At 50.2% G+C, this 23235-nt stretch overlaps 1 protein-coding gene across 28 annotated transcripts in view; it reads right to left on the bottom strand.

Annotated features, from left to right (window-relative positions):
- NFASC (neurofascin) overlaps positions 1-23235 on the bottom strand; it is a 97297-nt gene that overhangs the window by 40444 nt on the left and 33618 nt on the right. For 14 of the 28 annotated variants that reach the window (XR_008239296.1, XM_052814522.1, XM_052814521.1 and 11 more), the window contains exons 2-17: positions 18817-18992; positions 15802-15819; positions 14651-14756; positions 14256-14452; positions 13772-13894; positions 13394-13564; positions 10401-10451; positions 5241-5352; positions 4419-4603; positions 3877-4008; positions 3425-3568; positions 2906-3017; positions 2641-2807; positions 1907-2054; positions 1149-1273; positions 176-211 (exon numbers count right to left, since the gene is read on the bottom strand). Coding sequence is in view for 27 of the 28 variants with exons in the window: in XM_052814522.1 (XP_052670482.1) it covers positions 176-211; positions 1149-1273; positions 1907-2054; positions 2641-2807; positions 2906-3017; positions 3425-3568; positions 3877-4008; positions 4419-4603; positions 5241-5352; positions 10401-10451; positions 13394-13564; positions 13772-13894; positions 14256-14452; positions 14651-14756; positions 15802-15819; positions 18817-18910 (1921 nt within the window). In the remaining variant the exon portion in view is untranslated. Of the gene's footprint in view, positions 1-175; positions 212-1148; positions 1274-1906; positions 2055-2640; positions 2808-2905; positions 3018-3424; positions 3569-3876; positions 4009-4418; positions 4604-5240; positions 5353-10400; positions 10452-13393; positions 13565-13771; positions 13895-14255; positions 14453-14650; positions 14757-15801; positions 15820-18816; positions 18993-19418; positions 19481-23235 lie in introns of those variants that run through there. The other 14 variants (XM_052814533.1, XM_052814538.1, XM_052814539.1 and 11 more) reach the window with 6 other exon arrangements.

The following is a 23235-nucleotide window of genomic DNA, read 5'->3' as shown; positions in this document are numbered from 1 at the left end:
CTTTCTACCCGCGGCCATCTGGATGGTTTTTCAAGGACAACTTGAACAGGACTTGGAAGCATCAGCTCCCAGCTTTCTCAGCTGCTACACCTAGATTTTCTGTTGGCATTATTGGCAAGGCAAAACAAAATCAATTTATGAAACAAAATAAACGCAATGAATTAGTGATGATTACCTTTCGGTAACTCTCTCAAACGGTTAGCAGGGATGGCTGCAAGGTAAGACATTGGTTGTTAACGGTGTTAGTTTAGTCATTAAGGTTGGGTGGCCAAAGGAGCACCTGGCAAATATAAAGTTACACACACAGTTACAGATTTCAGAAGGATCCAATCCTGCCTGGGGACCAGAGTAGGTACGTCCTTCCCCCAGAGACCTCCAGGCATGCTCTGCACACATTTATTCATACTTCTAGTACACAGCGAAGGGGAAACATCAGCCTTCTATAGAGTTAATTAGCTATTAGGGGAAAAGGAAGGGAAATAAAACAAGCCCAGTCAAATTATTAGGGGTATGGGATTCATATTGCACTCTGACTTTTTTGTAGGGCACTGTGGGTCTATGCCAGCAGCACTGGCTGGTTGGGGCACTCCTTTGAATGCAGCACATCAGCAAGATCTGAGGTGGCCGAGAGCAGGGATTGATAAATCTGTGTTTTGCAAGTAGATCTCGCAGTGTACATAAATGGGTATGGGGAATGGGCTTAGGTTTGTCACTCACTATGCTGAAAAGGGGACCTGCAAGGCTGGGAGTGGCTCGCTCTCACCCCCGGGTTTCCAGTGTTGCTCAGCACCCTGACATTCAGTTAAATTCACTTGCAAATTTAGGACCATTCTCACAGAGCTTCAACGTCCACATTTAGATATTTTTAGCTGTATGTAATAACTGCTCTTTTTTTTTTTGTCTCAAATGCAAGTTTTCTTCAACTCAAATTCAATGCCATTGTCTGAGTCTGAGATTAGGCAGCACGTCCTTGCCGAGTCCTGCAGCAACGAACAATTGCTCCGCCAGCATCTCTCTGAGCATCTCTGCTTCAGAGGACAATTCTGTGATCACAGATCACCCTTTCAGTCTGACCTTGAAGTCAGTCTGTTGTATTAAAAATAAAGCACTTTTAGCTCTGCGGGAGTATGTTGGGAGGACAGCTTTACCTAGTACAGTGAGGTACGCTTTAGCTGAGTCCTTGTCCAGCTCCGTGCTAGCTACGCAGGTGTAATCCCCTTGGTCCTTTTCAGCCACGCCATATATTGTCAGACCATCATCTTCTTTCTTCATCCTTAAAGGGATGAAAATGATAATCACACAACTGTGCCTAAGCACATTAAGCAGGAGGATTGAGGTCTCGCTGTTCCCTGATAAAATACATATAAAAGCCCAAACAGAAGAGGAGTACGTCTCTGGTCTGAAGATTTTATCAGCTAAGGATGTGTTGAGTTATTCTTGGAAACCTCATTTCCTAAGGAATCAGCAAATGTGCTCTGGTATATATCTGGAATAATCACGCTTTTAGGAAAACAGTCTGACCTCTGACTGGCTCATGTCCTGTGATCAGATGTCACTTCATGAGAAGGGAGTCAGCTATGGAAAGGAAATTACAACTGTACCACTCACACCAGATAAACATTGATTTTGAAGTAGCTTGTTACTAACTCACGCATTTTATCAAGACGTCCTGAAATATCTGTAAATAAAACCTATAGTCAAAGTCTTGATTAACTGAAAAGTTGATTTTAATTGCTAGGCACTGTCTGTTGGAGGGAGCTAGTAACATTGAAGTATCAAGAACAGCAAATGTTGCCTAGATGGGAACTCGATGTTTATCCATATTATCCCTGGTGACTCCTGAAACATTCTTTAAAAAGTCTGACAATCCTGGGAGAGAAGACCCGCAAAACTGTTCAACACAGACCTGTTTCCAATGTACAGGGGTGCGTCATCTTTGAGCCACGTGACTGTAAGTTTCAGCGTAGGGTCATGCTTTATACGGCAGTGGAGGCGAGGCATGGAGCCCCTCTTCACCACTTGATCTTCTGGTCCTCTCACAATCCTCGTTGGGTCTGCACAAAGTCAGAAAGAAAGCGTTAGGCACCAAACTGCTGGGTCTTCGCTCAGGAACTCAATGAAGAGCAGTGTTACTTGGAAGGGACAAGCGTGTGTGTCAAGTGTTTGTCCAGCTTGCTATAGTGAACTTCTCTGACACAAATGCTTGCAAATAAATTAATTTAACAAGCCATTAATTCATGCTGACCCTTTAAAAAATACCCAGTTTTCTGAGTCAGCAATCAGTTTTGCTGAACAGGGAGAGCCCTGGTGGAAACTTGATTCAGAAAATGTTTTATTGCCATCAGTTAACCCTGAGGAACACTTTGTATTTCTCTTTGCATTGCTTATGGCATCTTACAGCTCAATATCCACAGCCAGCCCTTCTACAGCTTCAGTATGTCCACAGCTTTGGTTTTTTCCAACGTTAAAAGGGAATCGCTACCATTTTGTGGATTCCAGCTCTGAGTTACGTAGTGCCTGTCCTGTTGACAGACTGCTGGAGCGCACAACCAACCCTCCCTTAACCTAAATTATTATTTCTCCTGCAAGTTTCAGAAGATCCAAGAGACCATTTTGACCTAGAGCCCTTCGTGCCCCTACCTTTGACCTCCAGGCGAACCTGGGCCTCCGCTTTACCCAGGATGTTGGTAGCGACGCAAGTGTAGATGCCCTGGTCCTCCTTCCGAGCCATGTTCATCTCCAAGCTCCCATTCTCGTGCGCCTTGTAGTTTCCTCCATCCAGTGTGTTCCCCTGGCCGTTCTTAAACCTCACAACACCACAAAGTGCTATTGTAAGGGAAGAAAGAGCAGGAAACCTCCCCTCCCCACCCCTCCGGACTGGCAGGGGACGTGCTGCAGCTCTTACCATCTCAGGGTGGGGATTGGCGAGCCAAAGAAGGGGCAGTCGAGTCGGGTCCTGTTGTTCTGAATCACCTTGATGAGCTGATTGCGGGGGCCCAGTATCCGTGGAGGCACGTCTGCAAATAGCAAAAATCACAGCCGTTGAGAAAGAAAAGGAACCAGTTTCCAGACCGCTGCTCCCTTTCCAGTCTTTTCACCCACCCTCCCTTCTCTTTTGTTCACTATTCCTTGTTGGCACTTTCAAGACTCAGTAGAGCTTCTCCATTCCCTCTCATCTCTCCTTCCCTTTCTAGCCTCGCTACACAAATCAGCTTGCTTACGTCTTAGCACCGACAGGACTTGCTCAGCCTTGCATGGCTTTGCAGATCCGTGGCAATGGACTTCTGCTCCAAAGCCTGGTTGCAGAGATCATGTACCTTTGTGCAGTTAGCCTCAGAGTAGCTAACAACAAAGAGGAAAGCAAACGGAGAACTCGTGCAGGGAAAACTGGAGTATAGGGTGTTCATCCTCCATAAGTACTTACCCAGGACGCTGACAAAGGCATTGGCGAGAAGGTAGCCGTGCTCGTTGGACGCGTTGCATTGATACACGGCACTGCTGCCGATCTGGGTATCTCGAAATACAATGGTGTCTCCAGCTACCTCTCGGCTCGGGTTGGGGGGAGAAGCTTCAAAACAGAGAGCACTCAAATTAAATTTTTAATTAAAATTCACAAGACTGTCTATCATGACGCATCTTTCCGTCTCAGCCCAGATAAAACCAGACGATGGTACGTGACCTTCCCAGCCTACAAAGACACGGTTCAACTGGCCTCATCTCAGACAAGCAGGTGGTTTATGTGCTGTGATGCCGGAGCCCACACACACCGCTCAGTGAGGTGCCTGGCACCCCGACAGCAGCTCTGGCTCTCATGGTCAGTCACGAGATCCTTGGCTAGGTTTTTTGTAAAGGAGGTACAGATTCTTCCTTGCTCACCTTCTATAGGTTCGCCATTCACCAGCCACTGTATCGCAGGCTTGGGGTTCCCGTTGGCTCGACACACCAGCCTGCCATCCTCGCCAGGGGCCAGAATGAGGTTTTGGGGTTCATCCAACCAGTATGGAGCAGCTTTAAAATACACCAATGCACCAGTTATGAATGCAGCAATACTGCCTCATCCAAAATCCCCTCTCCACTGCTCCCTGCTGAACTAAGACGACAATGAAAACACCGTCCTCGAGTGGGCTTCCCTGGGTGCAGTGAGGGTGACGAGTCCTCTTCCCCTCTTCTTTGGCCACACAAAACCACAACCATTTATATCGGTGAAGCTCTGCCGAGTTACACCAGCTGAAAGCACATCTCACATTGCTTTTAGGTCAGTTTGGACAAGAAGCAAGTATGGCTAGATACAGCAGAGAAACAGCCCCCGCAGAAAGCCCTCGCTGCCCCTTTCAACAAATCAGAGCATCCCCTCCCATGCACACCCCTCAGCTTCTGGTTGCAAAGGTAAAAAAGATGGCAAGGTAAAGATGACGTACCCTTCACTCTCACCGAGATCGTGTGGCGGATGCTGCCCATCTTGTTCGACGCCAAGCAGAAATACTCCCCGGAGTCTTCCTCGGAGACGTTGGAGATACGAAGAGCCTTGTTAAAGTTTTCCAGCTTGGTTTTGCCTGCTGGGAGCTCTCCTCCTTTCTTGTACCACATGATGTCTGGTGCTGGTCTAAGGAGAGGGGAGGAGATAAATGCTTTTGCAAGACAAGAAAATTACTCCTAAGAAAACAGTTGATCATCCCACACTTGCACCCAGGGAGAAGGGCTGATTCAACTGCTGGGCCACCCTCCTTCCTACCACAGGGCCTAAACCAGCACCCTGAGCATCACCAGCTGATCAGGAGCGGGGTCCATCTCACGCCTCGTGCTTGGGGATGCAGAGCACGGGTCTGGCAGGGTGTGCAGGCAGCGCCAGGCAGCACACCCTGGGAGTGCTGCCAAAGGCTGACCCCGAGCCCAGGATGCTTCTGCAGTTACTATAGCATGGTGAGGAACACCCAGGAGATTTGCAAATAGCTATAAGGACAAACCAGTGGGGAATTATCCTTGGACAGCAAGTACCCGAAGCCACCTGCTTCTCTGAACAGTGCTGCGAAACTCAGCTCTCCTGTTCGCTCCATGCTCTTATGCTTCAAGTAGGTCATGAAGAGTATTGTTAATAGCAGTTAAAAGGAAGGGAATGACCCCTTTTTCTAGCCAGAGGTATTTCAACTGGTGATTCAACATCTTGGTCCCAAGGCCATCCCACCGGGGACTGCTGGGGACCACCCTCTCCCCAATTCTGCCAGCTGGGAAGCGGTACGTACACTCCTGAAGCAATGCACTCCAGCAAGAGGTCCACCCCTCTGAGCACCATCTGACTGCTTGAGGTCCCGTACGGATACATGAAGCTGGGAGTTGTTTCCGTAATCCCTCGGGCTGAAATCAGCGGGAGAGAAAAAAACAAACAAACAAACAAAACAAAGTGTTTTTAAACTCTCCTTTGCCACAGCAATGGGGAGGGCACATACAGGGCCAGAAATACACGGTGTTTTCAGGGGGAAGCTGTCAAGTTCCTGGCCAAGCCTGGGATACTGAACTCACCCAGAAACGTACCTGGAAAGTAGAGAAAGGCTCAAGGTAATTTTTAAAGTTAAAAAAAGAAAAGGGGTAGAGAGAGGATGCTTGGCAGGCAGGGAGGTAAAGAAGCAGCAGAGGATGGGCAGGGGGAGCTGAGCCGCGGGGATGGTGCATCAGGAAAGTCCCCGCAGCACCAGCTCCCGCCGGGGCCGTGCCTTTCCTGCCCACCCCTGCCTCTAGTGCAAAGAAATGGGCTGAGATCAGGTGAGACTTGGAAATACTGATGGACAAAACATGTAATGAAGGACAAAAGGAACAAATGGGTACAGGAAGGGTTTAATCAGACAACTGAGCTGCTTTGCCACAGAGCTCTCCAAAATAGAGGATCCCAGCGCTGTCTGGGGCTCTAGCAGCAGCAAGGAGGTTTCCCACCCTTACTAGGAGCTGTGGGGCCTGGAAGGACAGTGTCCTTTGGAAAGGAACAACTTGGCGACCAAAATGACAAATTTCAGGACTGGACAGGAAAGTTTAACAGGAGAAAACCAGGGGAAGACACAAGACAACTCTCTACAGATACACACCGCAAAGGTCTCTTTGGGGGGGGGGGGGATTATTAATGGAATAAATTCCATTAATAAGTGGAATTATTAAGCTAGATCTAGATCAGCGAGGACAAAGGATGAGATGGGCTTGAAAGCAGCAGCAGCAGAGATGGAGGTTATGAGATTAGGAAAGGGGACAGAATGGCCAGGGTTGGCACAGGGTCACTACAAGTATTGAAGCGATCCGTGGGGAGAGCCCACCCCGGTGCAGGAGCAGGATCTTGGGGCACAGACCAAACCCTTTCCCGCTGCCCCGAAAGCTTTGTTCGCTCAGTGAGCAGGAGGCAGCCAGGCGTGCCCAGCACCGTGGGGTTTTTGGGGATGCCCACATCTATTTGGGAAGCCTCCACCAGAGCTCTGGTAGGGGAAAAGGGCTGGGAAGAAGGAAAGGAGAGAGGGCAGGGGTTGTTCCTGGAATTCCCATCAGCCTGCCTTAGGTAAAGCCTGGGACCAGGCTCACAAGGGGAAAAAACCCCCCAACCCCAGGAGTTAAATGGTGCCTTTGAAACGACTCCACATCTGCTGGAGCACGGCCGCACACACGCATCCCGCCGCTCCCACAGGTTACCGGTCTGCATGTGCTGGTCAGCGGGTTAGTCAATTATTTGATTAATGGATTACCAGGGCAGGCAAATCTTGACCTTATCCTGAAGGGCCAGTTCTCTGGGCAGGCACACGCCGCTGTTTGCTTGCCTGCTTCTGGAGAGGATCTTTTTCTTGGTTAAAACAAGCCGCCCATGCCGGGGCTCTGCGGGGGGATGACGGAGCCAGCGGCTGGATTTAAAGTCAGCACTTATCAACAACTCCCATACCTCCGGCCACATTCGTGATCTTCTCTCTTCTCATGTGATTAGGAGAGTGGGATATTATTTTATAAGTCAATATTGGCTTTTATTAGCCAACAGTCTGCAGCCTGTTTGAACAGGCTGTACAATTCACTCCCACAGTGAACCCATTCGCTGAGGAGCCCGGGGGGCATAACGAGAAGAGATGAGCAGCAGTGCAAGCCAAATTTTACGAGCCATATATTAATGATGAAAATTAAAAATAAGGGAGATAAATTAGTATCCTATCCACTTGTTTAATAAACCTAACGACAACACTGCATAGCTGATAAGCTTTTTGCCTTAGTACAGCACTACTAATAAATATTTTGCTATTTATAATAGGGAGTGGCCAGAAATTCTCTCAGGCAGAGGTACTGCTCCAGCTCTGAACTTGCGGCAGCTACAGCTGGAAGCTGTCAGACAAATAGCAACGTCTCACTCATCTGTTTGGATGGAACAGTACTGGAAAAATAAATCCCATGGCTATTTATTTCTGCTCAAAAATAGGCTCTGCTTCCAATATATTGCTGCTGTTATCCCCGCCTCTGTGAAATTGGACCCATTCAGCTGTGGACAGGATATCCCAGAAACGGCCACTTCTCGCCCTGGAGCGGCCAACTGCCGCCTCCCCACAGTCCTGACCTGACGGCATTTAAAAATTGTACATCGACTTGCATTTCTACTGAAAGGCAATAATAGGAATATGCACATCCAGACACATCCCATCTGTTCACCTCCTGCACAGCTAGCCAGCTTTAAAACATCCTGCAGGTTTGCCAAAAGAAAAAATAAAATAATTAAAAAAAAAAAAACCAAACAGAAAAAGGAACAAAACAGATTTTCGTTTCCATTTTAAAAAAAGGTGAGAAATTTCTGCTAATAAAATATTCAATTAATCCTTTTAGATAATTTTTCCTTCATCGTTGCAGACGGTTTGCCTAGGGTATTAAGTTGGCAGCAAGGAAATCATTGCACCCGCTATGAGCTGTGGGGAGAAGGGCTTGGTTGCATTTCCTGCAATTAGCCTGGCCCTCAAGTGCAGTTTGAGACGAGCATCCCACAAACTGCTCGTGCCCCACGTCCACACCAGCAGGTCCCATGTCCCCGAGATGATCTCGGGCACGTCCGTCGCAGACCGGCAGGGAAGGGGACTTTGCCGTGCACCGCCAGCATGTCCCATCCCATTGAGCTTCCCTGCAAGCTCTGCAGAGCCCTTTGCCAGCTGGCTCTGGAGCTCAGCCCATACTGTAGGGACCAGCACCCCAAAGTACAGGGTCCGAGAGCCCCAAGTCTCCCAAACACCTAAAATACTTGGGAGACTGATGTCCCTCTTCCCCACTCCCCACCCCTAAGACTCCTTGCTTTGCTGCAGCTGGTTCCAGTGGCCAGTATGGCCAGACAGGTCATTCCAGGGAGAAACACGGGGTTAGCAAAAAGAAAAAAGGGCTGAGGGTAAGAATTTTTTCACCAGTTTGTTAACTATTAAGAAATTGCTGGGTTGGAGCTCAGATTTGCACAGGAGCGTGAGTGGGTGATTTGAATCCACTGGACCCATAAAGTGTTCCAGGGGATGTTAAGTGCAAATAGTCCATATAATGCAAAGCGCAGGCAGTTTATCCTATGCATCTCTGAAGAGAAATCTGGAGAAATCTATGAGGCTGTGCAGATAAGATCTCATTTTCCTAACCAAGTGACTATTAAGCATCCCTTTTCCCAGAACAAAGACGTGCAGTGGGAGATCAAGAAGCCCACGACCACCACGGTGACTTTCCTTCCTGAACTGGCGAGGGCTGCAAACACAGAAGCGGTGCCCAGCCAGCGTGAAGGCATTCTCTTTGAAATGCAAACATCGTTTATGCTGCTGAGGTGCAAGATATATTTACAGGAGATCTTGCCACTGGATTTCTCTTTGGTCCCTGGCCCTGTGTGCCTGCGAGAGAGGCATCTCCTCCCGCTTGCCTCTAGTTGAGGCGTGATGCAGTTTACGCAGTTCCCATTGAAGCTAGTTTTGCTGGCAATCCCCTTTCACAGCCATTTCTACAAATATTTTCAGACTACGCCCAGCCCATTTGCTGCCACCAGCACTTCTTCCGAGACCGGTTCCTCTGCTGAGCCTTCACCCAGCTCTCCAGCATCCTCAGAAACCTCCCACTCCCGGCTGCCGGTGAGATGCCAACACCCCGGTTCCCTTGGCCGGGAAGGGATGCCCAGGCTGCCCGCTGGCACGGGAGGGCTCTCGACGGGGACACCAAACCCCTGCCCTCACCTGGCACATCCTCCTCTTCTCACACTCCAACTCTCCCTGCTCTTAGCTTGCAAAAGCACTCCTTGGCCCAAAAAGTCCCCATGGAAGAAGAAAATGTGCCCTGGATCACACAGGGCACAAACCAACCTGTGGCTCTGGGTGGAAGGGGATGAGACAATGGCTGAGCAGGATTTTGCCATAGGACACAGCTGGGGACCAGCCCAGGGCATGGTTGGGGTTGTCCCCATCCCGCTGCCACACAACCCTGGTCCCAGTAAGCAGCAAGAGGGGCAGAAAGCAAATCCTGCTCAAAACAGCGCCCGGCCTTGGGGCAATAGGACTCCGTGGTGGGTTTTGGCGAGGCGTTCGCATCCCTGATAGTGCCTGCGCTCTCAGCATCACCCACAAACAGCCCCATCTCCCCGCTCCCTTACAGACCCTGCTGCTGCCCAACTCTGCCGGCATTATCCCGTCACGTCTGTGACACTTCCAATCCATTCTCAGGGCAGCGATCGTGCCCCGGGGAGCCATGCGGTTTTGTGTCTGAAGCATAATTTATGAGTTTGGGATGCGCTTCTCCCAGCAAACGCAGGCTCCGGAGGTAATATCCCTGCCCAGACAAAGGGCAAGAGCGTAGTGAAAGCATCCAACACGTACAGCCTCACCACAAAGAAACAAAGCACCCAGCTTTTAAGAAAACCAAATACTCTTTTTTTTTTTTCTTTCTTTCTTTTTTTTTCTCCCAGTCACTGCCTGTGTTTAGCTGCAAATACAATAGATGCTCTTTCTGAAGACAGAAGAGGGATGGTGGGTCTTATCTTTAAATCATGAGCCTTTGCTGAGGACAAGCCACCTCTTCAGCAAGGAAGCAAGCTGGGCTTGCTCAGCCAAGCAGACTTTTTCACGTGGGCCAGATCCTATTAATCCAAATGCCTCTCAAGCTGGGCTCCACATATCCAGTTAATTAGCTTAAAACTCAATAATTTCAAGGTGTCAAAACTTTGAGGGGATTTTGTCATCGTTTGGCTCGTTTCGTCCCACCCATTTTTGCAAAGTTGAGGCCGTAACCCACGAACGGGGACGCGGGCACACACAGGGGTGCGTGGGCACAGACGAAGGGCAGACGATGCTGCGAACGCGGCGGCTCGCTGCCCGGTTAGCGCGGGAGATAAGTCAGGTTAGGCAGAAGGGGGGTTAAATCGTGAAGGTCTCCAGAAGCCAGCGTTGACTCACCACTGTACATGTCAGTGTGATTTCGTAAAGACGTTTCGTTATGGGGTTTCTCTGCAATAAACAAAAGACCGTGAGCATATCGAGTGCCACAAAGCGGGCGGGGGGACAGGCGGTGTGGGGGGGACAGGGGACAGAAAACAAAATAACTTCCCGAAACACAAGAGCAATGCGGACAGGCAACAGCAGGGACACAAAAGCACTCTGAGCACAGCTGCCTTCCACGACAAACAACACAACACAGCAATAAAGGAGAGGAAAAGAAGGCTGTTTTCCTCCTACAAGATGGAAGGACAAATAAATGTATGAAAATCGTATCACAAACATTTCCTTGAAGGGTTTTTCTTTTCACTATAAAGACAGTTGTATCTTTGAAAAAAAAAAAAATTCAGTTCCAGTTGGAGAAGAAAAATGGTTTTTCTCTCAGTTTCTTAACTATGAGGGAAACATATTCCAGCTGCTTTTTCCCAGCATAAAGCATAGGTTGGACACAGCTAGGCAGCAGTGTAAGGATGCAGAAAGGCATGGCGAAGATGAACAAATAAAAATAATAATAATAATTAGGCTCTAAAAGCATAATCTGCTGTAAAATCCCTTTTAATTACAAGGTAATTAAAGTAGATTGTGTTACATGCAAAATATCACCTCTTCAATAACACGCTGCTCTCCGTTATTGACAACCACTGCCAGCCATCACCTATGCTTGAAGAAGAAAGCTAATTGCCACCCACGCTCTGCAAGGAGCCGGGGGATGCATCGTCCTGCCCCGCGGCTGCTGGAGGATCTGCCCTCCTCAGCTCACACCGCTACCCGAAATACTGCTTCGGTGTCTGAGAACGCCCTGGTTTCCACCGGCATGTGGCAGAGCCGTGTTACGGTACCATCTGCCCAACAGGAGATGAACGAGGCTATGTTGGCTACCATATAGTTGTTGCCCTGAGCCGTAAGTCATCAGCCACACACCGTGTCTCTGTGCAAGGGGGTTAAGAGAGCCCAGCAGATGCCCAAGAGCTACTTGAATGTGGATACACCAGAGAAACTCTCTGCAGGGAAAGGCACGGGTGTATCGCTCCCCCAAACCTTTGCATTTTTCTCTTCTTGCATCCAAGGACGTGGCAATCCCGTGCAATGATTTTTCAGCAGCTGGTGAACTTTTTTTAAGGACAGCCAATGCTCATGGCTTAAGGCTGAGATGATTGAACAGCTTGAGACAAATACAAGCTCGTCTCCTTTGAACATTCTACGTATCAAGAATTTTTTGTATCATAACAGATGAGAAATTAGAGCTTCAGTTCTTTAAATTATAAGGGCCTCTGGGGAGCTCACGGGGTGGCATTTGCATCTGATAATCCAGCAGATGTTTCCAAAGGAAAACTTAAAGAGAGGGTCCAGTACAATTGGAAGCCAATTCTACATAGCCTGGGAGCAAAACGCTGTGGTGGCATCCGAGTGTAGCAGGAGGGGGAGCTTGTATCTGTCTGCACAGAAATCTTCTAGGATTTCTTCCGCATTTTTTCTAGAGTTTGACAAATATGTCAGGCTGGAGCCTTCAGAGGCTCAAAGGACCACAGATCTCTGTTTGCCAGAATTTCTCCAGCTCACACTAATTTAGGACTCAGTCCTTCCCTAACAGGTAAACGCTGGTATTGTTTGGCCAGCTCTGTAAACAGACAAATAATACTCAGAATGAATTACCTACACACATTCCTCACCATTAGCAAAGAGCCTGTTTATAGTATTTATATTGCTGATTCTCCACTCATGCTTTACACAGAGGAGAAGCTGTTACAATGAAAGTACAAAACACTCCAGGCCCCGTCTGCTTCTCACGTCACTTTCAGGTCGCTTTAATAGCGTTACTTCTAATTTAAGCTGCTGTGAGATCAAATTAAGCTCCTAACGCTGGGATTCAGGAGCGCCTCGTGCCTGCTTCACACAAGAGCCTGTCCCCAAAACACAGCCTTGCATCTGCCAGCACACGCTACCCCTTCCTCCCAGTCGGACCTTACTGGGAATGGGAGATGGCTCCTGTTTGATGACTGGGGCCCATAGATGCTGTTTCCGTGCCGATTACTTATTGCACCGGTGACTCTGCACACACACCCACCCCAAAAGAGAGCCCGTGCTCTGCAGGACCTGCATCAAGTCAAGAGCTTCGTGTCCTGCAGCGCTCTGCTCAGTTCCCCTCTGCCAGCATTCCCACCAGCCAGCTGGCATGAAACGTGTTAGCATCGGGAACTCGCCTTCCTTCAAGCAGTCTCATTTCGGGAGAAGAGACTGCTGGCGGCTGGACCTGCTCATGGAAAGGCTTTTCACATGCCTGGAGAGAGCCATGCCTGTGTTCCTCCTGTCCCCCCAAGACGATGCTCTTCACCAGGGTGAAACTGAGATCGCTGGCCACCCTGAACAGGTCCCACGTGTACACACTCAGACCCCAAAGGATCAAGCCCTCCTGGCAGCATGTCCCAGAACGAAGGAGCTAAACAGCAGCTCCTGGGCGGTAAGTAAATCCCAAGCTGTGCAAGGTTGACACACACTCAGCCCCCCGTGCAGCACCAGCACGTAAACCTAAGCCTGGAGCAAACCAAGGCTATTCTCAGCTTTTCAAACTAGGGAAAGCTCACTTGATGTTATACATTCCCCTAAAGATGGGGGGAATGCCTCATCTGCGTTGAAATGCTTTCCAGTTTATCCCAGACACATGGACTTAGCGATACCTGCACCGAGCCACCTCTGCGGCCCTCAACCCATGAAGTTGCAAAGCTCTGAGATGCTGGAGGGAAACCAGCCACCCCTCCCTGCCAGGTTAGCCGTCCGAGGACTATCATTCCTCATCCAAACTGGTTCTTGTACTATCCTAAACAAAATGAAGGAAGCCACACTTCTCCCCGGTAGGTCTCAGTGCTGTCAAGGACAGAAACAAGGTGTCTGGAAGGAAAACCCTGCCCAGGAGAGGCCAGGGAAGACCCATCCCGAGCAGTCACCGTGACACTTACTGGTTTTCACCTTGAGGGTGTAGGGGTTTTTCTGCTGAATGGTGTGGGTGAAGTGGAAGCGCGCGTTGCAGCTGTAGTCGGTCTGGGCATCCTGCAGCATGACGTTGGAGAAGTACAGGTCGCCGTTCTGGCCCTGGGAGACGCGCTTGTCCTGGTGGATGGGCTCCATGGCTGCAGGGGAGAACAGGTATTCAGAGCAAGTCAGATGCTCCCGCGGGTGGCTGCATAAAGGAGAAAAGCAAAACCCCGACCCAAGCCACGTTCCAAGCTCTGAACTAGCAGCAACGACCCTAAACGTAGTTATTCTAAATAAGCGCTGCAGGCGACGGAAAGGCTGCCCACAGGGTTCTAGGTGGGAAGAGGGTTTCCCCAACTCACAGCTGCTCATCCAGAAGATGACGGGAGAGGGCAGGCCAGGCGGCGGGTTGCACTGCAGGCTGAGCGGAGCGCCTTCGTCCACCTCTATCACATCCACCTTCTCCTTGGGCCACAGGGGAGACTCTGCCATAAGAAGTAAAGACACCGCATGAGGAAGGGAGGGTAGTAACTTTGCAGATCTCTTCCCGCTGGACCTGGCCTGGTTTCAATGGAGCGGCCTCAATGCAAACTTCATTTCTACATGTGCAAGACTCCCTTAAATCTATACCGAGTATTTCCCTGTTAGGTACAGCTATAACCCCTATGCCTTCATCTCGGTCCTGTGGCTGGATACATCCCGACACAGGTAACAGATGAAGCAGGCTGAGATGTTTGAGCACTGGATATTCTCCACACCTCTTCTACAAAATCTCATACGATGCAAACAGTCCCTGCTCTCCTTGGAGCAGCTGGCTGCTTTCTCTGCACCACTGCTGTTACTCACTAGAAACCTGAAGGTGGATTTTGCTGGAGAGAGCAGTGCCGTAGTCATTCCGGGCGAAGCACTGGTACTCGCCCTCGTAGTCCTCCGGCCGTCCGCCGCTGTGGAAGTCGATGACCAGCGTCCCCGACCGCCGCCGCATGGACACCTTGGGGTCCTTCGCCACGTTGAAGAACTTCCCGTTCCGCGTCCAGGAAAAACTGCAAGCGTGGCGGAGAGGTTGGTTTTGTCACCACAGACTGTATTTACCCGGTGAGATCCTTACCTGTGCTGTGCAAGCCAACAGCTGGATTAGCTGATGGTGTAAACGGCACAGCTTGACCCGAGGGGAGCTCCTCCAGAGCCAGCTCTGATGAACAGCAGAGCTTCAGCATAACAAGGGCTGTAGATGCACTTACATGGGAACGGGGTTCCCTTTGGCTTCACATTCGATGAAGATGTTATCCCTTGGGTCGACGATATAGTCCTTCACGGACTGCTTGGTGATTGTGGGGGGCTGAGGCACTGCAAAGCAAACAAAAAGCCGTGAGGAGGGTTGTGCAAAGAGGGTGAATCCCCTCTCTGCCATCCTGCAGTAGATCCTGATGGGATTTCAGCTCCTTCCCCAGGCTGGATGTGCAATTTGTGGTTTAAAGCCCTTCAACACCTGAGGAAACTACCATAAGCATTTGTGAGGGCGTGCTGTTTGTCACCTCTTGGACCATCAGCACTGTTCAGACTCCCTTTTGGTACCGGGAAGCCCCTGTTTCTCAGTCAGTATCTTAGTCTCATTAAGAAATTTCACAGTTACATCTTCCTGCTACTGCAGATTGTTTGAATCAGACTGAAAAGCATCCTGGCTGTGCACCTCAAAGACAGGGGCTGCAGCTGGGACAGGGAGCCAGAGAGCCGCTGCAAGACGCTTACAGGTACTCTCTATGCAAGAAAGAGGCTCAAAACCTCCAGGTTTACCCTGAAGGAGCACAGCACTTGTGTTTGGAAGGGCAGGGCTTGTGAAAAGGGCCACATGAGCCCAGCAGCCAGCGTAGGACCTGGCTCTGGTCGCGAACTCTGAACTGAAGAGCTCAGTCCCATGGCTGACCTGGAACGAAGCTGCTGAGGTCCGAGGCTGTTTGCTCTTCCCCTGAGAGCTAGCGATGCTGCGAACGTGTCAGTACGTGGAGCTGAGCTTGGCACATGCGCTCGTGCGAGGCAGAGGAGCCTGCTCTGCTCTGAGGTTTGGCGTTAGCAATAACAAGCCCCTCCAGAAACAATATTCGCATCGCAAAGGCGGTCCGGTTTCTGCTCCAGGGAAAGCAGCAGAGCCTAAGCACTCCTCCCAAGCAGCTCCAGCACCTCCCGTGTCTCTCCCAGCCATGCCTGGCTGTGCAGGAGAAGTGGCTTGTCCTGACTCTGGCCAGCCCTGCCACAGGAGTGGGCAACGCACCCACGGACACTGCGTGCCAAGCAACAGCCACCACCGGCCCCTGGTGAGCGCGGACCCCTCGTGCCCTGTTTCGGCCATGCAGGAGACGGACACACACACACAGGGAGCGAGGGGAACACTTACATTCACTCTGAATATTTGCTGTTATTCCCCAAGTGCAAGCATAATGAAAAAAAGAAAAAGGGTTAATTGAAGAACAAACCTATATACATCATGTAGACAAACATAAACATGTATAGTTATCGTAGGGCTTGCAAATACTACACACAAACCATTTTACCATTCAAGCATGTTCTAATCTACCTACTTACTGTCCACGTGGGAGAAGCTGCTGCTGAATGGTCCTGTTAGCTGTCAGCTCTCTCTGCAGCAGGGGTTTTTGGGGGCCAAAGGAGGGCACAGGTATACTCACACCACTCGCCTGTGGGCATTGGTGGCCCTGTGGTCCAGCGAGTTGCCTGCAGGAGTTAGCAACGTTCCCTCCCCCCTTCTCCATGGCCAGGCTTACCCTGAGCCTCCCAGGTACATCCCCCTGAGTCCGAGGTTAATGTGTGCCTGATAAACCATTAGCTGGCTTTTTAAGTGATGCTCAAACTCAGAGAAGGTGCCTGTAACATAGGGAGAGATATATATATCCTGTCCCCAGAACAGGGGCAGGCAGGATTTTATCCAAAGAAGAAAACTTGTTAGGGTTGGGGCAGGGGAAAAACCACCTAGGCAAGCTTAAAAGAAAGAGCAAATAGTGCAGCTCCCCCTGACACAGGGTGAGCGAGGGCTGTTCCCTCTGCCATGAGGGGACCCTGAGGCTTTGCCCTCTCCCAAGCTGCTTCTGCCCTTAAAACATAAGGTCCGGGGAGCAAAAAAAAAAAAAAAAAAATCACTGGGGAGATCTCCAACTCCTGAGGTGTGTCAGCAAGGACAGCTGGGTGCCCACCAGCATCTCAACCCCCTGGTGCTGGTGGGGGGTTTCCCAGCCCCCTCCGGCTGGTGGGGACCAGGCAGAGCCTGGCACTGGACAAAGGAGCTGATCTCCGTGGAGCAGAGAAGACTTTCATAGCTAGTGGTATGTGGAGGGCGCTCACAGAGCCTCTGATTTGCACCTTTATCAGCCCCTGCACAAAGCCGGAGCAGCTGGGGCTCTTTACACACCACCTGGTCAAACCTGCAGCCATTTGAGTGCAGGCGATGCTTTCATTAGCTCAGTCTCACAGGTAAGCGGTGGGTAAGGGGGCCCTGATCACCAGGTGGCTTAAACAGGAGCTGAAAACAAACCCCTGATGGCTCTGAAGGTCAGGATGGAAGTAAAACAAAGCTGATGCTCCATGTGTCCAAAAGAGCTAAGGGAGGTTGGGAAGGGTCAGCTGGTGGGGACGGGCATCAGCAGAATCCCTAACCCTCGCCCGGGGCTGGGAGATGCTCCTCACCCACTTGCTCTTGGCACAGCTGTGCACAACCACCTCCATGCACATTATTTACAAATAATCTGTCTTGCGAGGGACCCGTTCAGGAAAGGATGACAAAAGAATGCTCTTAGTTACGATCCCAGTTTCCCACCAGCACCAGAGGGGACGATGGTCTCCAGCGGCTCAGTGCTGTGCAGCAGGGAGGAGGAGGTGGCTAGAGAAACGGTGAGCTGCTGAGAAATGGTGAGCTGCTGCAGGCTGCCTTGAGCATTTCTCCACCAGCTGTCAGCATTTCTCTTACTTTTCTAAGGTCACATTATATTTAAGTAGCAAAATTACTCCTTTCCTGCTGCAAACAAGAAATGGCAGAAGGCGGCTGTTTGCAGACCCATTCGGTTTTCCCCAACTGCACTGGCCCCTATTTCCACGCTGGCTGCCTGCGTTTCTGGAATATTATCGACGCTAACAAAGCCAGGCCTGAAGGAACCACTGAGCTGTGCACATCAAATAAAATTCCCACTGCTGGGGACAAGAGTGCCCTGTACGTGTTACAGTGCTGACTCCAGGGGAACAGGTATTTTCATCCACAATCACCTAGAATGGAGCAGAGCAGGGACTGGAGTCTGGGATCCCCTCCCTATGCTTTCAAGTAACACAAGTATTTATTCCCCTCCACAAATCAGAGCTTTCCCACACATTCTCTTCAGTCATTTCCAAATTTCAGCCAAAAGCCACTGCCTCAGATTTTTCCTCCCCGTTTTGCTGCCCAGAGTCAGGGATCAGCTGAGGTACCACACCTACGGCCAGCACACCCAGGACCCCACAGAGCAACAACCCACAGGACCTAATTTCTCCTATCAAGAGCAACCCTGGCACTTCAGCCTGAATTTAGACCCCAGCAAAAAGCCGTGCTTTTTCTCCTAATGCACTGCTCACTGAAGGATTTCTGTACATTGCACTGTCGGAAGAGATTCCCTGCAGCGACAGGCTGATTATTATTAACAGCCTCTACAGGAGGAAGCCGGGACACAAAGAAATTATTAAACTGGTTTCCAGAACAGTGGCTGAGCAGCTCTCAGTACAAACCCCAGTCTCAAGTGCATTCAAACAAGTCATGCATTTCCCGTGCGCTGGCCTGAAGATGCCCATTCAGCAGAAACATCAGCCCATGTCCCCCTTCCTCCTTGCTTCATATCCCCCAGCTCTTGTGCTTTTGAATAAAACAGAACTCCCACCTCAAAATTAACCAAAAAGTCCCGACAGAGAGAGAGAAAAATCACATTGCTCTGCAGGACCTGCCTGGATCTCCACTACCCTCGAGGACCTAGGTGTCAGCTCGTGGCAGCGTCTGCCAGGTAAGACTAACAACGAGCTCACGTCCTCCACAAAAGAGCATCCCAAAGCCTGCCCGTGCTGTCGGAACACCAGAAGTCCTGGGATGCTCCACTTAAATCAACAGGCTGAAGACTTGCCAGCTTGGCTCAGATGCTCTGTTCCATTTTGACATGTGGTTTTGAGTCCTCTGCTCAGCTTTTGAGATAGATTGACTAAATCAGAGAGTGATTTAGGTGACTTTCTGGAGGGCATGTGGTTTAAAAAGAAAAATAGCCCCAAACAAACAACAGTAAAGAAAAGCTTAGGCTGGACCAGGAAGGCTGCCTGGGCCGTGCACATCTTCACTCTGCCTCCTCAAGCATTTCAGCAGGAGTTTTTAGAGGAGTAAACCATAACTTACAATCCAGAGGGACTTCAATGGCGCTGACGAGGTGATGAAGGTAGAGAGCAAATGCTATTCCTGCGCAGGTGAGGTGGTGTCTTTGCATGACCATTTTGGACGCCTGGGCAGCGTTAGGACCTCAGTTGTGTCCCCCGAGGCGAGCAGACCAGCAGCACGCACAGACAGACCCTCAGCTGCAAAACAAACACAAACGCAGCGGTCACCGAGCCGTTTACAGCTCCATTTCTGTTGTCTTCCTTTTCGCAACTGTGGAGAGAGAGTGTTTCCAATCAAAAAATATTTGTGCGAAGGGACAGGGGTGGGAATAGTGCCAGAAAGAGTTTCCAGGCTCTGGAAATTCCAGCAATACTGGGAGCCAGCTCCGGAGACCCCCTCGTGTCCCAAGAGCCTGTCACTGACCCAGCCCAGCTCTAGCAGGAGTCGGGGCATGGTGGGACCTTTCCCAACAAGACAAACCCATTTCCAACCAGGCTCCAGCTGCTTCCCTCCCCAGCCGGTCCCTGGTGCCAGATGTGCAGCACGCTGCTGCTGCCGGGCTCCCCAAGGCGCTCATCCAAACCTCCTGGGGACTGTCAGGTTATCATTTGCATTTTCCATACCTCTTATTTTGCTGTTAATAAACCCATAGACTAAATGCAGATTAAAAAAGAGGATAAATTATCCCGTCTGTACAATAAAAGCCCCCTTAGAAAGGCTGCTGTGGCACAGAGGTTGCATCGCGGCTGAGTTACAACTCTCTGTAATAGAGTTATACAAAGGGCATCAGCCGTGCAGACAGCTCTCTCGGCTAAGAACAAAAATAACGCCAGGGCAGCAAACAGTGGAAAATCCCCAGCCTTGCTCCATGCCGCTCCTCCCTGGCCCTCGCACAGGCTTTTGCCAAGGTGGGATGTCACCAGGCAGGGGAGCAGCACGGAGAGGCCATTTGGCAGGCAAGGAGAGCCTGTCTTCATAAAATATAAATCACCGGCTGCAGCTTTGGATGCTCTACCCCTTCAGCTGTTCCTGAGCCCGGTACGAAGCAATTGCGGGAGGGAGGGGGGGGGCCAGAACAACAGACAAAACCCGGTGAGGACGGGGCTGCCGGGGGGCTCCGGGTACCGCAGGGAACGCTGCTGGGAGCCAGCGAGGAGCAGATGTCACAGAAAATAAACAGCCCTGACACATGGCCCAGGAAGCTCTCCTGAATCCCAGACAGGCTCAAACCCAGCACAAGACAACTTTTAAGGACACTTTTCCCCATTACTCTTACGGGGAACAAGATGTGCTTAATGGTTTCTCCATCCAGCCCTCCTCCCTGCCCTGCCTGGACGCGATCGGGGTCTCCGGGTCCTCGCTCTCGGGCTGAAGCCCGAAGGAACTCGCCGTCCCAGCGTGTCCCAGTTACACCAGATGACAGATTGTAGGTTGTGAAGGGGCTTGGAGGGGAGTGTTGCTTTCATCTTTTTTGCTCATTCTAAGGATTTTCCAATCCAGCTGTTGCAATAAAAATAGTTGAAGGACAGAATAATTACAGGAGTGGGCCAGTAATTAAAGTCATGTCCAGGACTTCCGCAGTCCTGTGATCAGGTCATGCTGAACGAAGCTTTTCAAATTACTTCTTTAGCTTTCTGTCTAAGGGAAGATATCATTTTGATCTGTAGCCTTCATTTTTTAAAGCGGTTCATTTCTCCAGTTACAGCTTAAAATGAGTAATGGATCAGCTGGTTTTATGCCTTTGTGTTACTAAGCACAAGACTGACTTATGAACTGAATCAGCCAATACTGCAACCAGAGATTTAGGAAGGCTGAGATTTCTAGTGTCCCTACTCACATACTGATGCTTCACATCACTATCACAAAGTGCTTTAAACCCCTCTTCATTCACAGATGTAGTATGGGAGGGAAGTGCAAGACAGCAGGCATTTAAATAGCGCACATCTCTACATGCTGCTTGGAGCCTGAAAAGCAAATAATATGTTGTTTTCTTTAGACTGGGTGTGAAAGAAACGGCCATGACACGAAGGAGTAGGTTCCTGGCACAGATGCTTGGGAAATATTTGTACATACATGCTTGTTGCATTAAATGGGAATACAGAAAGGGCTGAGCCCAAACACTGATATATACAGTATACACAGGAGGCATCTATGCATCTAATTGATGCAGAAGAGTATATCCTACCCATCATCACATGCACTGGGACTGTAAAAGTAAGGGCTGTGCATATCAGGAAGAGATAAATTTGCAGATAACTTTTGAGCTGCAAAAGGGAGCAGTAGGGACACGGCAGCTCCGAACTGAAACCGTGGGCAGAGCTGCGCGGGAATGACCCGGGCGCTTCCAGTGCCGAAGAACCGGCCAGGGAGGACGGCCCGTATGACCGCACGTCCGCACGGAGCGGCACCGACGAAGAGCAAATAATAAAACCCGTGACAGAACACGCTCAAAAATGCATCCCCGCCTTTAGAAGAGGGAACGCCGGGCTCTTCCAGGGCCCCTTTGTCTCGGGGCAGATGTGGGTGCGACTCGCCGTGCATCAGGAACAATCTGCCGCCGTGCCTGCGCGTGTAGGTGGGTCCTGGGGACAGGCAGTGCCGCGAGCCCCCGGCCACGCAGAACACAGCCCACATTGTCAGGGCTGCTCCTCGCCGGGGACAGGGACATCTCCCCAGCACAGAGGGCTGGAGCTGCGGTGGGGACATGGATGTGCTTATCTGGGGACGCTAACCGTCGTGAAGCTGTCTGATGTCTTCATCCGTTTCTGAGACTGACTCAACCCCAAATGGCCCATGCAAAGGGGCAGATGAGACCTCTTCTTCTCAGACTTAGCATTTCTTAATCATTGCTCCTGGCCCCGTTGTGCAACACAGAAAAGATCTGACTCCTGCCCAAAGAGCGGAACAAGCCCTTCGACTTCGTACCTGCAGCCGCCTGATGGGATGGCCGGAGCCGTGGAGGTGGGAGGGTTCAGTCTGGGGATGCTCAGGAAGCCTCTGAGCTGGCTGGACCCAAACTTGATCTGAAATCTGGGCCCGTAAAGTTCAGTAAAAACACAACACAGAGCAAAATCTCACGCAAATAGTTGCAAGATTGTGATGCCATCAAATAGGAATTTAACTGCTTAAATGCATTTCTCATCCAGCATTGAGCCTGCACCCAAGCACCAACAAAAGCCACGTCCCTGCTCCACTTTCCCCTAGCTACAGGCAAGACAGCAACGAGAGTCTCAGATGCCTTTTTCCCCAAATACTTACCCAGAGTTCAGAAATGTTTTTCAGACTTGTTGGGGTTTTCCATTTCCCCCGTGACCTACTGCAACATCAGTTCTCACAAACTATTAGTTTGGGTTGAGAAATACATCCCAGACCCTGGCCCAGATCTCCCTCCAGATGCATCAGATAGTTTTGTAAATACATTTTTCTCTGGACAAAAGCATGAGTAATCCCAGGACAGGATTTTTAAAACTAGAGACTGCTCCTTTTGGCAAAATCCAACCAAATATCCACACAGCATGGGGCGTATCTGAAATCAAGAGGTGGATGTGCGATCTTAACCCTGCTCCGTTCGGAGCCTCCCTCCTCTCTCTCTGAACAGGCACGGGAGGGAAAAAAAATTAAATGCAAGAAAGACAAAACAGGGACAGACACCTGGGGATGAAGCACGATGAGACGATTAGTCCCAGGGCTGAAAATACAGATGCTGGGACTCAATGGCAGCAGTACCTGCCCCAGCTGAGGGCTGGGCAACCAGGATGGGAACTGGAGGGTTTGGAGAGGATTTATGCTTTCTACAGAAAAATTAGCCACAGTTTTTATTCTTGTGCAGCAGTCAGGCCAAATCAGCTTGAAAGAAAAAGAAGTTTCCAGAAGCAAACATCTTGCTGTGCATAGGACATCCTGCATTACAAAACACACAGGCAGAGGACCACATCCTGGCAGCGTGGGTTTTCTTTTCTATTTTAAAGGCAGAGAGTGATTTTGCGGCATTGTCAAATGCTTTCCAAACAAATCTGGATTTTCAAATGATAGCGCAACAGGTAAGCAACTGCCCCAACGTTTGGTGGAGTCAAGAGGAGGTACGAAGAGTCAAGGGGTATCGGATGCTCGTGTGGCACGGCAGAGCCCAGCCTGGCCCCAGGGAGCCCCACATGCCCCCTCCAGCAGGGACCAGCCCCCCACGACACCCTCTGCCAAGAGGTGCTGACGGTCACAGCACCCACCAGGCGAATGTGCCTTCATTACCCGAACAGCCACATGGTGAATGGGATGGCACTGAAACTATACCTGGCCCATACGTTCTTACAGGCTCCGTACCCTGCTCTGCTGCAAGTTTCACACTCTCAAGTTTCTCCTTATGCAAAGACACCACTCACATAACAATAATTAAAACAGAAAACATATCCAAGCACTTTGCCTGTAAGCCACTCAAAATCTGCA

Source organism: Harpia harpyja, chromosome 19 (assembly GCF_026419915.1).
Source record: "Harpia harpyja isolate bHarHar1 chromosome 19, bHarHar1 primary haplotype, whole genome shotgun sequence".
NCBI classification, from domain to species: domain Eukaryota; kingdom Metazoa; phylum Chordata; class Aves; order Accipitriformes; family Accipitridae; genus Harpia; species Harpia harpyja.
Note: the sequence above shows the minus strand (reverse complement) of the source record. Positions and strands in the feature narration are given on the sequence as shown.